This window comes from Papilio machaon, chromosome 1 (genome assembly GCF_912999745.1).
Source record: "Papilio machaon chromosome 1, ilPapMach1.1, whole genome shotgun sequence".
NCBI lineage: Eukaryota > Metazoa > Arthropoda > Insecta > Lepidoptera > Papilionidae > Papilio > Papilio machaon.
This window is the reverse complement of record NC_059986.1, coordinates 539761-554789: the sequence shown is the minus strand read 5'-3', so window position 1 is coordinate 554789 and position 15029 is coordinate 539761. Positions and strand designations below refer to the sequence as shown.

The 15029-nt window shown below is 46.7% G+C and overlaps 1 protein-coding gene across 1 annotated transcript; it reads left to right on the top strand.

The window, feature by feature from the left end:
* Positions 1–1304: 1304 nt before the first annotated feature.
* On the top strand, positions 1305–14996 carry LOC106712819 (sodium/potassium-transporting ATPase subunit beta-1). Its single transcript, XM_014505472.2, has 7 exons — positions 1305–1516; positions 12455–12583; positions 12867–12989; positions 13382–13560; positions 13749–13853; positions 14148–14316; positions 14501–14996. The coding sequence occupies exons 1-7, from the start codon at positions 1321–1323 to the stop codon at positions 14608–14610; spliced, it is 1011 nt and encodes a 336-aa protein (XP_014360958.2). The 5' UTR covers positions 1305–1320; the 3' UTR covers positions 14611–14996.
* The last annotated feature ends 33 nt before the right edge of the window (positions 14997–15029 follow it).

The following is a 15029-nucleotide window of genomic DNA, read 5'->3' as shown; positions in this document are numbered from 1 at the left end:
CTTGAATACCTAAAATCTATGTTCGTATTTAGGTAATATATAACATATTTATTATGAAATTATGTTAGTTTTTTAATAATTACAAATGTTGTAAAAAATTCATAGGATAAGTATTTCCTAAAAAAATAGTTTTGTAAATTATACAAAATAGAATATTATTCGAATGTTTGTTATAATTTTTTGGTATGAATTCGTTTATTTATTTGTAATAAATAGATTAAATAAAACAACAATTAATATTTATGCGTTTTATTTTATATGTTTGTTAAATCCATTTCTCATTAGATTTAAACCAAACGAGCGACTTTCACTGCCGTACTCAGAATGGTTAAATGGTCTCTCTTAGTGTACGTTTAATAAATTATATGTACACTATCAGGCGTCATCTAACAGCTTTACATTTTGTTTAAAATCCTTGATACACGACAAACATTTGGATTCAAACTAAAGATTAAATTAATCTTAATTTTAGTCCTATTTCCCTTCCCCACCCTTTTCTTATATGGAATAGATGGGAAGGGAAAGTGGATTTGTGGGAGTAGGCGATGCGTAGGAATCGGAAATTATATCATTTTGTAAGTCCCTTCATCCGTCCGAGAGATTACAATCTTTTCTCTTCTCTTAAATCAAAGCTTTTGTACAATTTGCGCAGTTTTGTGCAGTGGAAATAAACCGTTAGATTGAACATATTGGTTTATGTCAGTCCATCTAATAATAGTGTTCACATAGCAGCAATAGAACCTTACCTATTAATCCAGGTAAGTTATATTCCGGTGTATGTCAGTGTCAACCGGGAGGTTACTTAGCTAAGTAGCCGGTGCGGGGCGGTGTGAGGGCGGATGGAGGGATAAATGTTACCGGAGTGCCGGGGCGGGCGGGCGGCGCCAGTTGCCACTAGATTTGGGCGGATAGCGACCTTTTGACATAGATTATGTACGCAGATGGCAAATAGAGTTGTCTAGTATCCGTAAGTTTGTTACCTAGCCTACCTAAAGTATGTCTTTATTAAAGTACTAGCTGTAGTCCGCGACTCCGTCCGCGCGAAATTAAAAAAAAAACTTAATAAGTAGCCTATGCGTTCTTCCAGATTATGTTCTACATCTGTGCAAAATTTCATTAAGATCCGTTGAGCCGTGCCGGAGATAACTTCAAACAAAAATCCATCCATCCATTTAAACATTCGCATTTATAATATTAGTAAGATGTATGGGTTATGATAGATCACAAATGTACTACATACATTTTTTTGTTAAGTTTTTAAGTACATAGTCTCTCAGAAGTAAAATGAACTTAGGTACAAAAGTTGCGTAGCTTCGCAATATGTACGTGGTTGGGCGCGTCGGAGGCAGCGTGTCAGTGCATCGTGAGGCAGCGCGCAGGATGGGCGCCGACAAGGCAAACGGAGTGGTCAACTACTGCCGCCGCCCGCCGCAGCGTCCTCTACTGCAGAAGATACGTTACGCGATATGGAACCCCGAGGAAAGAACCTTCTTAGGACGAACGGCACATAGATGGGGTAAGTTTCTTACATATTTAAGAAAACTTTTATAGCTGAAACATTATTGGTTTATGAAATTTTATTAAATTTCGAAATGTTCAGGTGAGGTAAAAAATAATCCTTAAATGTCTTTTAAACAGATTCTGAATTTAAGCTTAGTTCGGAAGCTTATTACCCCAAATTGAATAAGGAATCGAACTCCAACCATCGAAATGAAAATCGGATTAAAATATGATCTGTTATTTTCCTTCTTCATGTGTGGAATAACAGACTATATTAAAAGCACTATTTAATATTTCAAATCTATAGTAGAAGTAAAAATAAAAGACTAAATAGTATTTAGTATTATTTTTTTTCTTTGAATGCATTTTCTTCTTTATAAAATACTAGCAGTCGCCCGCGACTCTGTACGCGCAGAATTAAAAAAACATAATAAATAGCCTATGTGTTCTTCCAGACTATGATCTACATCTATGCCAAATTTCATCGAAATCCGTTGAGCCATTTCGGAGATATCTTCAAACAAACATCCATCCATCCATCTAAACATTCGCATTTATATTAGTAAGGATTGCACGTATTACTACGTTTAGTTTTATAAATGACGGAAATCCCTTTGGGTAAAATATATTTGAACTTGATGTGGTTTATAGATAAGAGGCAATTTATTCCTGTGACGAGATTCACTTTGCCTTCACCAATGTTTACCCTTCCCGTAAACCGGCTTTGCGAAATTTAGGCGATGACGTCATCCACACGTCAAAATTGTTACAACCCGGATACAGTTTACATCAAAGTAATTCCTATAAATTTATGTTATTTTAATTTCACCTTGAAATATGAATTTATTTCTAGTTTTAAAATTGTTTTCTTAAACGAAGGAAGAATAAACAAATCAATACATTTAGAACTGTAATTTTCAGTACTTACCGGAGCTGCTAATGCCTTTTAGATTAAGGACAAGTGTAAACCAGATGTTTATCTATTAAAATCTACTTGATAGTCACGCTTAAGAGCGATTGCGAGGATCTCCAATGGAAAACACCGAGACCCTCTGTGACCTGTTGCTGGAGATTCTTAACGTGAGGTTTTATTGACGCAAGGTTAAAATGGAACCTTGTTAAATAAAATAGTAATGTGATGCTACCTGAACTACTTGTATAATGTGTATTAACACAAATATAACGGCGGCAGTGGAATTCTACGGTTACATTTTATCGGTTGCGGTTTGGTCCAGCCTCGCTCCTGTCATACGATATTAAAGCAATATATAAATGCCTAAGTACTTACTTTTATTTTTAACTGATAGTGTTGTGGTTAGTTTTGCTATGTTATCCTTTGATTTTCGGATCGAATATAAATGTTTTCAGATATCTTGACAGCACTTAAGTTCGCGCGTATCGCTGTGCAGATCACAATTCTAGGTATAGCTCGGTGTAACGGGATGCGGAGGGAGGGCACTGCGCAGCGCGCATATCACCTTGGGCAGCCAAGATGTTTGAAAGAATTTGTACTAAATTATAATGTAAATTTATTAACCATTAACGGCTACAAGAGTAGTTTGATCAATTCAGCAATCCCTTAGTGAAGATTTATCAAACTCACAGTATCTAAAGATTTCATTACATGACTGTGTGTATGGCAGTAAGTTAACGCTTAATAAAGTTTTACATTTTTGGACAAAATGAAGACTTTTAGTGCATATATAGACGAAATGGTTTTTTATACTTATTCGTTTTTTTTCAGAATAATTAGAACTTCTTCCCTCCACAGATATATTTTAATTGCTTCTTTTTTACTTTAATATCGTCCAGAGTGTTTAATCCTGCCAGTGATTTGCATCACATTTTCCACGTGTCAAATCTAAACCAATCCAATATATCACATATAAGCAGACGAAAGATCGGAGTGAATCACGTCGATACGCCGCGACTATTTTAAACCAAAAACCCGATCGTAAATCACGCAGAGATTTGAAATGTTCTACAAAATTGTTTAATATTTTATTTGAATTCAGGTTAACTTCAGAAATTCGTAGAAAGATGAAGAGTAATGGCTTGTTTTCTATTACACATTATCTCCGCATGAAGTATGAAGCTGTTATTTTACTTTTAACATGCCTTTGACAGCTAGTATGTTGCTAGTATGTTAATATATATAGTTGTCTCTGTTAATTCCACGGGGTTAAAAAAGGATGACAATACGTCTTGAATGACATTTATTTATTCTTGGATATAGTCGCTATAAAGTGGGTATGAAGGCATTTATTAGTATGGGATGAATGATTGATACTTGATAGTTAAAATGTTATCAAGTGATAACAATCAACTGAAAAGTAATTTGTAGACGAGAGTGATGTCTGAAAGATTTGAAAATTGGCGTCATAGTAACTTAAAAAGCTCCAAAACACAGCTGTAGAAGAGTTAGATCGGGATTTTGTTGCCTTGTAGTCTTTTTCGTAAAGTTATTTAGACTTTTAAAAGAAAAAACTGAGAAGAAAGGTGCAGTATATAGATAACTTTATTCATCACCTAATTATACTCCACTGTCAAAAGAAAGAAAATATTAAGTACTGAATCTTATTTAGTTCGCTTGTAGATGTCAGGGAGGAGTTATAAAGTAGGGATAATGTCACCCTAAATGAAAGTCTGACAGACAAGCTTACCCCCGATTTTTAAATCTATATTGTCCACTTGCAAAATCTGCTTGATTGGTTAGTTAGCAACATTGACTCCAAACGGCGACCTCGCCGCACTTGCCGTCCTCCCAACCATCAGTTTGCACACAGAAATAGCGGGTCATGGGCTGTTTATTCTTCCACATAAACCACAGCTAAACGCACACTGAAAACTACACACGCATCTAATAATAGTGCAAGACGTTAGGTATTCTAGACTGCTTTATGTTGCCCTAATAACACTCTACTGGCTCTTACATATTGATAAAATAAAACAAGAGTTAATACAGTATGCTCTAGTTTCTTTTACATTCTGAAAACTATATCTAGTTTTCTAGTCATTAGAATATTTGTGATAGGTTTGACAAGAGATTTTGAACCTTTAAATGACTATCTATGTTGCAATTATATTTGATGGAGTAGTCTCTCTGTCACTAGTAAATTATTTGAACAGGTATACACATACTTCACGTAACGAAATATATCCTCATATGTTCAGTTGTCCCCTGTGCTAACATTTGCTTTGTCCAGTAAATTAACTTCGTTTGTCCGCAATAAGTGACGGTAGGTAAACAGTATTACTTCGATCTCTATTGCTCTGTGGCATGCAATGTCCTACAAATGTTAACTAACATTTAATGTAAATAAAAGAAATATATACGATGTCTTTAGAACTTCAGATGTAAAACTATTAACTACTAACCTTTTTTTTTTTTTTTTTTTTTTTAATGTTGGGAAATGCGTTTGCGCATCCCTCCCGTTTCCAGGAGGGTATGTGGGACTCGCCAGCCACGAGATGGGATGTGACCGAATACCCACTAAAACCCAACGATGCTCTTCACGTCGCCTAGTGACTGGGTCGCGGGAACACTTGCGCAATCATCCGCAACCCAGCCAGCGCCGTCCGCCAAGGCGGATTCGTCTTATTTTGGGACGAGGAGTCCCTCCACCTTACAGTGAGACGCACCCGGAACATCGAGGTGCGTCTCCCATCTCATTGATAGGTGGCGATGGTAGGTTCTATCGCCAGGAGCCCTACCACTAGGGGGGCAGACGGCGGTCGTGTGCACGTCGCCTGCCCCCTGCTCTTCGGCGACGAACAGGGTCCGCGAATGCGTCTTCCTCCCGCTGCCGCTCTGCCGCCTCCTTCAGCTCCATCACCTCCTCACAGAAGGAGGCGACAGCGTTCCACGACCTCTCGCTGCTCACCATCGCATTAACGACTGCGGGCAACGAGAGGTCCGTCCCTACCACTGCCACGAGTGCAGCCCGCTGGGTCGACCAGTACACGCACGACTCAAAAGTGTGTTGGGCCGTATCTTCCGCATGGCCGCACTCATGGCACACCGTACTAGGCTCTCGTCGCGCAATCCGGCACAGATACCTCCCGAAGCATCCGTGCCCTGAGAGGACCTGCACAAGACGGAACGAAAGAGCCCCGTGCTTCCGACCCGCCCAGAGCTCAAGAACTGGCCGGACCGCCTCGACGGTGCGATGGCCAGCAGACGGCGTCAGTAGCCGCTCTCGCCACTCAGCGATGAGTTCGGCCTCCGCCGCCCGCCGCCATGCACTCTCCTGAGCTGGCGAAGGGTGTTCCCCCCGAAGTCGGGCCTCCGCCCTCCGCCAGTAGGCACCCGAGAGCACCTCAGCGTCCAGGTCCCAGGGTGGAATCCCCGCCAGCACACAGGCTGCTTCGCACGAGATCGTGCGATACCCGCGTATCACTCTGACCGCCATGACCCTCTGCGGTGCACGCAGTAGGGCCCGAGTCCGGGCGGTCAGAGTTTCCGCCCAGATAGGCGCTCCGTAGAGCGCCATGGACCGCACCACTCCTATGTACAGGCGGCGACATCTCAAACCCGGACCGCCCAGGTTTGGAAGGAGCCGACTCAGGGCTCCAGCCGCACCCAGAAGCTTGGGGGCCAACCGCCGGAAGTGCTCCTCGAATTTCCATCGGCTGTCGAGGACGAGTCCCAGGTACTTCATCGTGCACCCGACGCCGATGGAAACTCCGCACACAACCACTTCGGACTGAGTAGGAGGTGCTCGTCGAGGCCCATGAAAGTACAGGGCCTCAGACTTACTCAAGGCAACCTCCAGGCCCATTCCTCGGATCCTGGCCACCACATGGGCCACACCGGCTGTCGCCCTGCAACGGGCTTCCCTGTCAGTGCTGCCCCGAGCCGTCACGAGGGTATCGTCGGCGTAACACACGACGCTGACACCCCCAGGGACGGTCCCGCGCAGCACCCAGTCGTATCCGATGTTCCACAGGAGCGGCCCAAGGACCGAACCCTGTGGAACACCGCACATCATCACCCTTTGCGACCAGCCACTGCTGGTTGGGTAACCGACCGATCGCTCGGAGAGGTAGGCCGCCACGATCCTACGGAGGTACAAAGGAAAACCGTGGTACCCCAGCGCCTCCCTAATGCAGCTCCAGGGCAGAGTGTTGAAGGCGTTAGAGATGTCAAGAGACACCGCCAGCAACACCTCCCCCCGGGACACCGCACTCTCCGCAAGGGCCCTCACCCGCGCAATTGCGTCAATGGTGGATCTGCCCCTGCGGAAGCCATACTGATTGGCGCTGAGATCCGGCCCCACCGTCTCCAAGTGACGAATGAGGCGAGCAGCAATTACACGCTCAAAGAGCTTGCTTACCTCATTCAGCAATACGATGGGTCGGTACGCCGATGACTCGTGAGCCGGGCGGCCGTTCTTCCTGAGGAGTATCAATTTACCCTTTTTCCACTCCCCCGGGAACTGACCCTGCTCTAAACAGGCCTGAAACAGAGCCCGGATCCACGGTTCCAGCGGCCCTAATGCTAGGGCCCAGGCACGGCCGGGGATACCGTCGGGGCCGGGGGCGGTGTTTTTTGTGCGCATGCGCCAAATCGCCGCTCTTAGCTCCCCCTCCGTAACTGGTGGTACGCCTAGGTTCTCTCCTCCCTCTACGGTGGAAGGCGCCATGCGAGGCGCCTCGTACTCGGCTCTATGCGGGAACAGACTCGCAACAATCGACTCCACAACGAGAGGCTGAAGACTTCGGGTAATGGGAGGGGCCCTGGACCGGAGTTTTCTCCGTACCGTCTTGTAAGGTCTCCCAAACGGATCCCTATCCAGAGTCCCCAGTATCTCGTCGTACGCGCGGCCTTTGGCCACGCCGATGGCCGTTCGCAACGCCTTGACCGCACCTCTGTAGAGGGAGTAGAGCCGCTCCTCTTCCGCCGGATTTCGGCGTCTACGCCGGCGGTATCGGGTGTATTGGCGTCTGGTTGCCACGCAGGAACCGCGCAGCAGTGTGAGTTCCTCGGACCACCAATACACCGGCTGCCTCGAGGGGATAGAGCGGACCCTGGGCATGGCCCCATCGCAGATGCGCGTCATGGCTGCTCCCAAGCGTGCCGCCTCTTCGCGAACCTCGGCGATGTTGGTCGCCCGTGGCGCAGAAAACCATGCCTCGACGAGAGCAACCTCAGTCAGGAAGTCCCGGTCCAACCGCGACCGCGACCAGCGTGGACCCTCCCCGCTCAGGGGCCGGTCTGGGCCACTCGGGTTGGATGGAGACGCGGAGATGCCGAACCTCACGTACCGGTGGTCCGATAGCGTCTCCACGTCCTCGACCACCTGCCAGCCACGAACACGGCGTGCCAAGACGGTATCGGCGAAGGTGACGTCAACAATGGAACCGCCTTGGCGCCGCACGCACGTGTTGACCGACCCCTGGTTGAGGACCATGAGTCCGGTCGCTGTCGCCCATTCTTCCAGCTCCTGTCCACGAGGGTCCGTCGCCGGGCACCCCCACGTCACGGATTTGGCGTTGAGGTCCCCCGCGATGAGCACGCGGGTGGAGCGACTTCTGCCTATCAGGACGCCGACCTCCGAAAGGAACTCCTCGAAGTCGGCGAGGCTCCGATTCGGAGAGAAATACACTCCGACCACTGTGATGTCGCCGACAAGAGCGGAAACATAACCCCGGCCTCGGATGACGTCAACGAAGCCCGGGGAACCCGCAATGGACCGGGAGGTTATTGCCACAAGGCCATCAGCGTCTCCCACCCAATCATCCCCAGACGGCACGCGGTAGGGCTCGGCTACCACCGCAACGTGGATCATCCACTCCGCCATGCTCTGGAACAGCAGGTCCTGAGCTCTGGCGCAGTGGTTTATATTTGCCTGGAGGAAGTTTAGGTCCATCACTATCCTTCAACCATAGCAACCACCTCTGCCCCCGGCGATGCCGCCTGCTGGGGTGGGGAAGAGGGCTGTCCGGCCACCGGGCTCAGGCCATCCCCGCCTCCCTTACTCTTGCCCTTGGGTGGGACACAGGACCTGCTGCCCACTCGATGCTCCGCTGGTATGCCCGCCGCCGCGCAGACCACGCAGTGCAGCGCAGCAGAACATCCGCGAGCTTTATGCCCCGGTTGACCGCATCGGAAACATAGATCGGTGCGATCAACCCCCTCCTGGCACTGGACAGATATGTGCCCGGTTCTGAAGCACCTGTAGCACATTAGGGGCCGGGCGTCCATCAGCTTCACCTGAGCAGATACCCAGCCCACGAGTATTCGGCCACCAGTCACAACCTTTTTCGCAGCCGCGACTGGACACTGGATCACCACTGATCCCAGTCCGTCTCGGCCTGTCGACACTTCGCCAGCCCGCAGCTGCTCGGCAGGGCACCCTCCCGCTGCAGCGACCGCGGCGACTACCTCGGCTTTGGTGGTTGAGTCATCCAGGCCTGAGACCCGCAGGGCTACCGACTTTGTCGGTCGGGAGACCCGGACGACCTCCTCACCTAAGACCTCCCGCAGCCGTTGGGCCAGGGAGTCCGCCCTATCGCCACTGGAGGCACCGGGGAATTCAAAAACTCGACCCCCATTTACCGCTTTCCGAAGACGGACACCCTGAGCTCCGAAGTCGGCCGGATTGATCTTCTCCTTTGCCAAGGCGATCACGCTCGCGTAGGTCGCGCCCCTCTCTACTGCCCCCGGTTGCAACGTCAGAACCACAGCTGACGACCGGGGCGTGCGGAGCTTGTAGGCACCTCCCTTGTCCTTGGCCCTTTTGTTGGGCTCAACCTTCCTCCATTCCTCCGCCGCGGGCTGCGATTGCTGCTTCTCCGATGGCGATCTCTTCTTTTTCTTCTTCTTTTTCTTCTTCTTCCTCCCTTTGTTGCCAACGGCAGGCGGGGAGGAAGTAGCTAGCTCTGCGACGAGCTGACTCTGCGCAGAGCCCGATGGCCGCTGCGATGGCGCGGGAGGCACTAATCGCCTTACTCCGCTGGGGCCGGGTTGGACTATCGCTTGCTGCGCCTTCTGCCTGGCCAGCCCCTGGTGTCCTAGGGCTGGCGTAGACGACTGCCTGGAAAGCGTAGCAGCGTAAGTACGCCCGTCCTTTTTCTTATCTGCCGCCAGTGGCGGCCGCAGAGTCCTCTCGGGGAGAAGTCTGTCCTCAAGTGAGGCCAGGCGGGCATTCATCATTCCGCCCACCTGAACCAACACTGTGCGACATATCTCCTCCACGGAGGGTATGCCTTGTGAAGGCCGTGATGCGGGGGCGGCCTTCTCCGTCACGTCCGGGTGAGAGGATGCGGAACCTCGTTGCCGCAGTTCCTCCTTCAGATCAGCTAGCTCCTTACGGAGGTCAGCCATCTCAGCCTTCAGGCGGTCATTAGCCGCCTGCAGTTGCCGCGTTTCATCCGTTGTGGTGCGGGCTCCGAGGACTTCTACAGCCTCCTTAATGGATGCCGCAGCGTCTTTCAGGGCCCGCACAAATGTGCCCTTCAGGTTGGAGGACTTGGTCGCCACCTTGGTGATTATATCCAAGTCCTCCTGCACCTGCTCCTTAAGCTGGGCCGCGTGCCTTTCGTTAAGCCCCTGGCCAGGCTGGGAGAAAGCCTTATTCCGAGTCTCCCGTCGGAAGCGGGCAATGTCGGCCTCCTTTATGAGGTCTTCCTCCTTAGCCGCAGCCGCAGCTCTTCTCAGTAGTTGGCGCCCCTTTCCTCTAAAGCGAGACGCCGTTCTCCCCTCCTCGTCCGTGGAGCCTTCACTGAGTCTGGGCCTTTTGGCCCCAGGTATGGCTGCCGAGGAATCCGATATCGGCCCGCTCTCGACAGTTATGAGGCTGCAGTCGGACTCCGCCACTGCCCCATGGTTCTCCACTTCCATCCCCTCACCCTCTTCTTGTCTCTCCTCCCAGAATCTTCCTCCCACACTTTCTCCTGTACTTCTTCCAGCACTTCCTCCTGCACTCCCTCCTGTACATCCTCCTACACTACCTTCCTCCTCCACACGTCGAATGGCCCCCCCGTATACGCTGGGGCCGATGGGCCGGCTGTCCGACCCACCAAGGGATTCCCCGCAAGCGGGACCCTCCCGGGTAGTTTGTTTGTTCGGCGTGCTTTCCATTTTTGTCTTCCCCAGAAAAACCCCCCCCGGTAGTGCCGCCCTCACTACTGGTCTCCCACCAGTCATGCATCCCATCGCCGGGCGACGAAGCTTGGAATTGGGGTGATTTTTTATAGAGGTTTTCTTCCTCGCGGCCCCATGCTACATGCACAGAGCCCCCGGTTCCGCTCAATGCGGACTTACGGGTTGCCCGACGGCAGCCGAAGCCAGCACCCCTGGCCATAAGGACCAGCGGGCACGCCGCGCCGTTGTTACCCAGACTCCCGTAGTCCACTCTGATGATCAGAGAAGTACCGGAAGAGTCCGGGCAGCAACCCTCGAGAGAGCACCACAAGGCGCTCCTTCCACATTAGTGTTTGGTTCGCGGGGCTAACGCCCTACCCCGGCACACAGCCGGGGCATTCCCCTATCCACCACCAGGGGACGCGCCACGTCGGAGTTCACCTCTCCGCCCACTCGGACAACCGAGCAGGTCCGTGGCATTAACTACTAACCTAACCTAACCTATCTCTTTTCTTAAAGCGTACCTAAAATATTTATTTACTTTTGCTTTATAGATAAGACTTACCATTAATTATTAGAGTATTTTACCATCTCTAGACATAGAGTTACTAAAATATAAATATGAAATAACTTTGCCACTAAAAAAACTGACCTCATAAAACGTTCAAATCTACCAACCTGCGTCAAGTCGTAAACGAAAATAGGAATACGGCTTGGTAACGAGCGAACTATATAAAACATATTACATACTGTTGTTTGTCTGTACATCAAGTACGGTAGTTTATTCAAGGCGGGGGTGGCGACCTCCTCCTCGCCCCGACCTCCCTCCGCCACAATGACGCACCTTGGGAGAGGCTTCGATAAAAGCTATAATGAAATTGCTTCATTCACTTTATTGCTCGATTAGAAATGTTTATTCAAGTCTTTGTACGGAAAAATGTCTTTTAATTGCTTCCATAATACGTTTCCTTAATCGATATGTTAGTACTACATTTTTATAATCTTAAGCTGCCCTACAATTCTGCTAAAACAGTCGTGGTATACTTTCGTGGTTATTCAAGGGTGTCATAATTCTCGACTGATGTTAAATCACAAACCACTATGACTGAAGGTTCCTCTGCATCACAGAATGAATATAAACTTCAATGCATCTTATATTAAATAAACAAAATAAAAGATTCTAATGAAACAATAACAATGTTTGTTGACAGAATAATCGTGAATTTCCACTGCTGAAGCACGTCTATAGGTATATGTTGTCATCTTTGTTTTTTCAAATGTACCTAGAGTGTTGAATATTACAGATGTTTCACCAGTGGAAACTTACGTTAAGAAGGCTTTTAATAGAGCTCGTTGTATCATTATCGTTTGACAGAGAGGTGCTAACAGGCACGCAACAAATGCTTGCGTTAACAATTTTATACAATAAACATTTGTCATTGTAACGTTTATATTCTTATGTTGAATTAAATGCACTTTGTGTAGAATACAGAAATACTTTTTATTAAAAACTAGCTTATACCCGCGACTCCATCCGCGCGGAATAAAAAAATAGAAAACGAGGTAAAAGTTATCTTATGTCCGTTTCCTGGTTCTAATCTACCTGCCCACCAATTTTCAGTCAAATCGATTCAACCGTTCTTGAGTTATAAATATTGTTACTAATACAACTTTCTTTTATATATATAGATTATGAATAACATACATTAAGAAAGGAATTAAAGTAAATAATAAATTCGGAATGTTTTTACTGGAATCGAAGGTTAAAAATGCATTCGATATAGTCAGAAGCGAATATGTAAAGAGTTCTTGTAATTTAACATCTAACAATTGTGCATGATAAAAGAGTGAATATTGTTGTTGCAGGTGTAATAGGTCTGATCTACTTAGTTATGTATATCTGCATCATCATCTTCTTCTCCATCTGCATGTGTGGCCTGCTCGCCACCATGGACGACAAGATACCGTACTTCACCCTCGCTGACTCCATAATAGGTAAAAGGTCACATGTTTCGACAGACCAGAAGACATTTTCGACAACTGCTTGAAACTGCCGATGTCGAATTCTTGAAGCGGTCCGTGTACATCGGCCCTTAATAAACAATAGATAAATTACTTTCTGACCCACAAATAAGCCACTCATTGATATATTTAATTTAAAGAACTAAGAACATAAACTCCGATTTGCGTTTTTCTTTATGGCTTTTCATTTACTAACTAGTTTATTGTTAACTCTGTGAAAGTTACTATAAAAATAATTGTATTTAAAAATCTTCAGGTGACAACCCCGGCATGGGTCACCGTCCGCTGGTTTTCGAGGAGGGTGCGCTGATCTGGTACGATGCGGATAACGCCTCGCAGTACGACAAGTACGTTCGAAACATCGACCAATTCCTTGCACGTGAGTACGCCACATCATATTTTATTGCTACGCTTTTACGATGCCACAAATATAGGGCGATTGAGTGGCTTGTGGGTTATGTCTGATCGAAACCGAGGACAAATGTATGCCAAATTTATAGGAGACTATAGTATAGAGCCTTGAAATATGGTTTAAAAATAATTTATTGCTCGTAGAATTTGAAATCGTTTCTTATTTGTTTATTATGAAAGTTAACAAAGCTTCTTATAAGTCTAATCTACAATAAGAGTTTCCCTCAGTGACCAATTAAAGATTGTGAGTCCAGAAGGAAGACAATACCTTTTATATAAAAATATTTTGGCCAAAACTGTGCTGTAACATATAAAATAAGTGGATTTCACATCTTAAAAATGTTACCAATCAATCCGCAGCGTACGAGAACAAATCGCTGCTGGTGACGAGGGGTGAGAACCAGCGCGAGTGCGGGGAGGTGAAGCCGCCGCGTGCAGAAGTGTGCGCCTTCAACACCAGTTTGCTGGGGCCCTGCGCCCACAAGCATGCCTACGGCTACCCCACCAGGACGCCCTGTATCATCATAAAACTAAATAAGGTAATACATTTATAACCTGTTCACCATAATGTTTGATGAACGAAGAGATGCATAGGAAGGTTAAATATTTTCTTTTTATGCGTCTCCTCCTTCGTCGATTGAGGGTAGGCACACAAGGAATGATTAAGTAAAACTTAACAACTCTAAATGTATGTGCAGTAAACAAAGAAGTAACGTTAACGTTTCAGTTGTACGACTGGAATCCCATCTTCTACGACGATCCTGCGACGCTGCCGCCCGGCATGCCGCCAGACATCAAGGAGTACATCAACAAGACGACTACACCTCAAGAGGTCAGCTTCGTTGAAATTAGCACAGCACTGACTTGGATTTCTTTCTCTTTCATCATTTAGCATTAAGGCGGCCCTTAAAATTTCTAACTAAAAACTAAAATTCATAACTACCATTGTAACTTTTTCTCTAGCCATCTTCAAGAGCGTTACAGTTATGTCCTTTTCATCTACCATTTTACCTAATGCAATAGAAATACTTGATATCTATTGGTTACTCTACCACCTTTACATTACCAATCAAGTATGAATTTAGCGAGATTACATTACAAGTAAGTTAATTGGTACGTGTTGCAGCGTCGCAAGGTGTGGGTGTCGTGTGCGGGCGAGCGGCCAGCAGACGTGGAGGCGCTAGGCCCGCTGCGCTACTGGCCCTATCCCGGACTGCCAGAGACCTACTTCCCTTACGACAATACACCCGGTTATCTCAGCCCGCTAGTCGCCGTGCAACTACTAAATCCTACTCGTATGTATTTATAACTTCTTGTATTGAATTGTTGCGCATCGGGAAGGCTTATCTTAGTGTAGTATTCGAAGCTTAATACCAATATGCCGTTGATTCATATGTGCGTTTATTTGCTTCTTAACTACCAAGGCTGCTACTTTATTATGAGGGTATTATCATAAGTAAACGTTGTGTTATTCCACAGTACACCAGATCATCAATATTCGTTGCCGCGCGTGGGCCCGCAACATCCGCTACACGGAGAGCCTCAAGGAGAGACTCGGTTCTACTCATCTGGAGATCATGATCGACTGAACATCGGGACCAATACATCTCTAGTACTTACGATCACGGGTTTGGAACTCACTTATAACAAGAAATGCACATAATATTTAAAGATTTAACTTCAAGTTTTTTTTTAATAAAATTAAGTATTGGAGTTAAATATTTAATTAACTCGTATTTAATACATAATAGGGTTATGTATTTGGTATAAGAAGTTCCACCCCATTTATGTATGTAGCTTGTTAGTTGTTATGTGCCTTATGTGACACTTGTGCAAATTTGTGCAAACTTGTGCAAACTTGTGTAAACTTGTGCAAACTCGATGTTAAGTAGCAAATTTTATACCGATAAGTTTGTATGAATGTACTTAATTTTTATTATTTAGGGATTATACTGGATGAAGCGTATCAAAATAAATATGAAAATGAGGTGAAACTCTACAAAAGCAC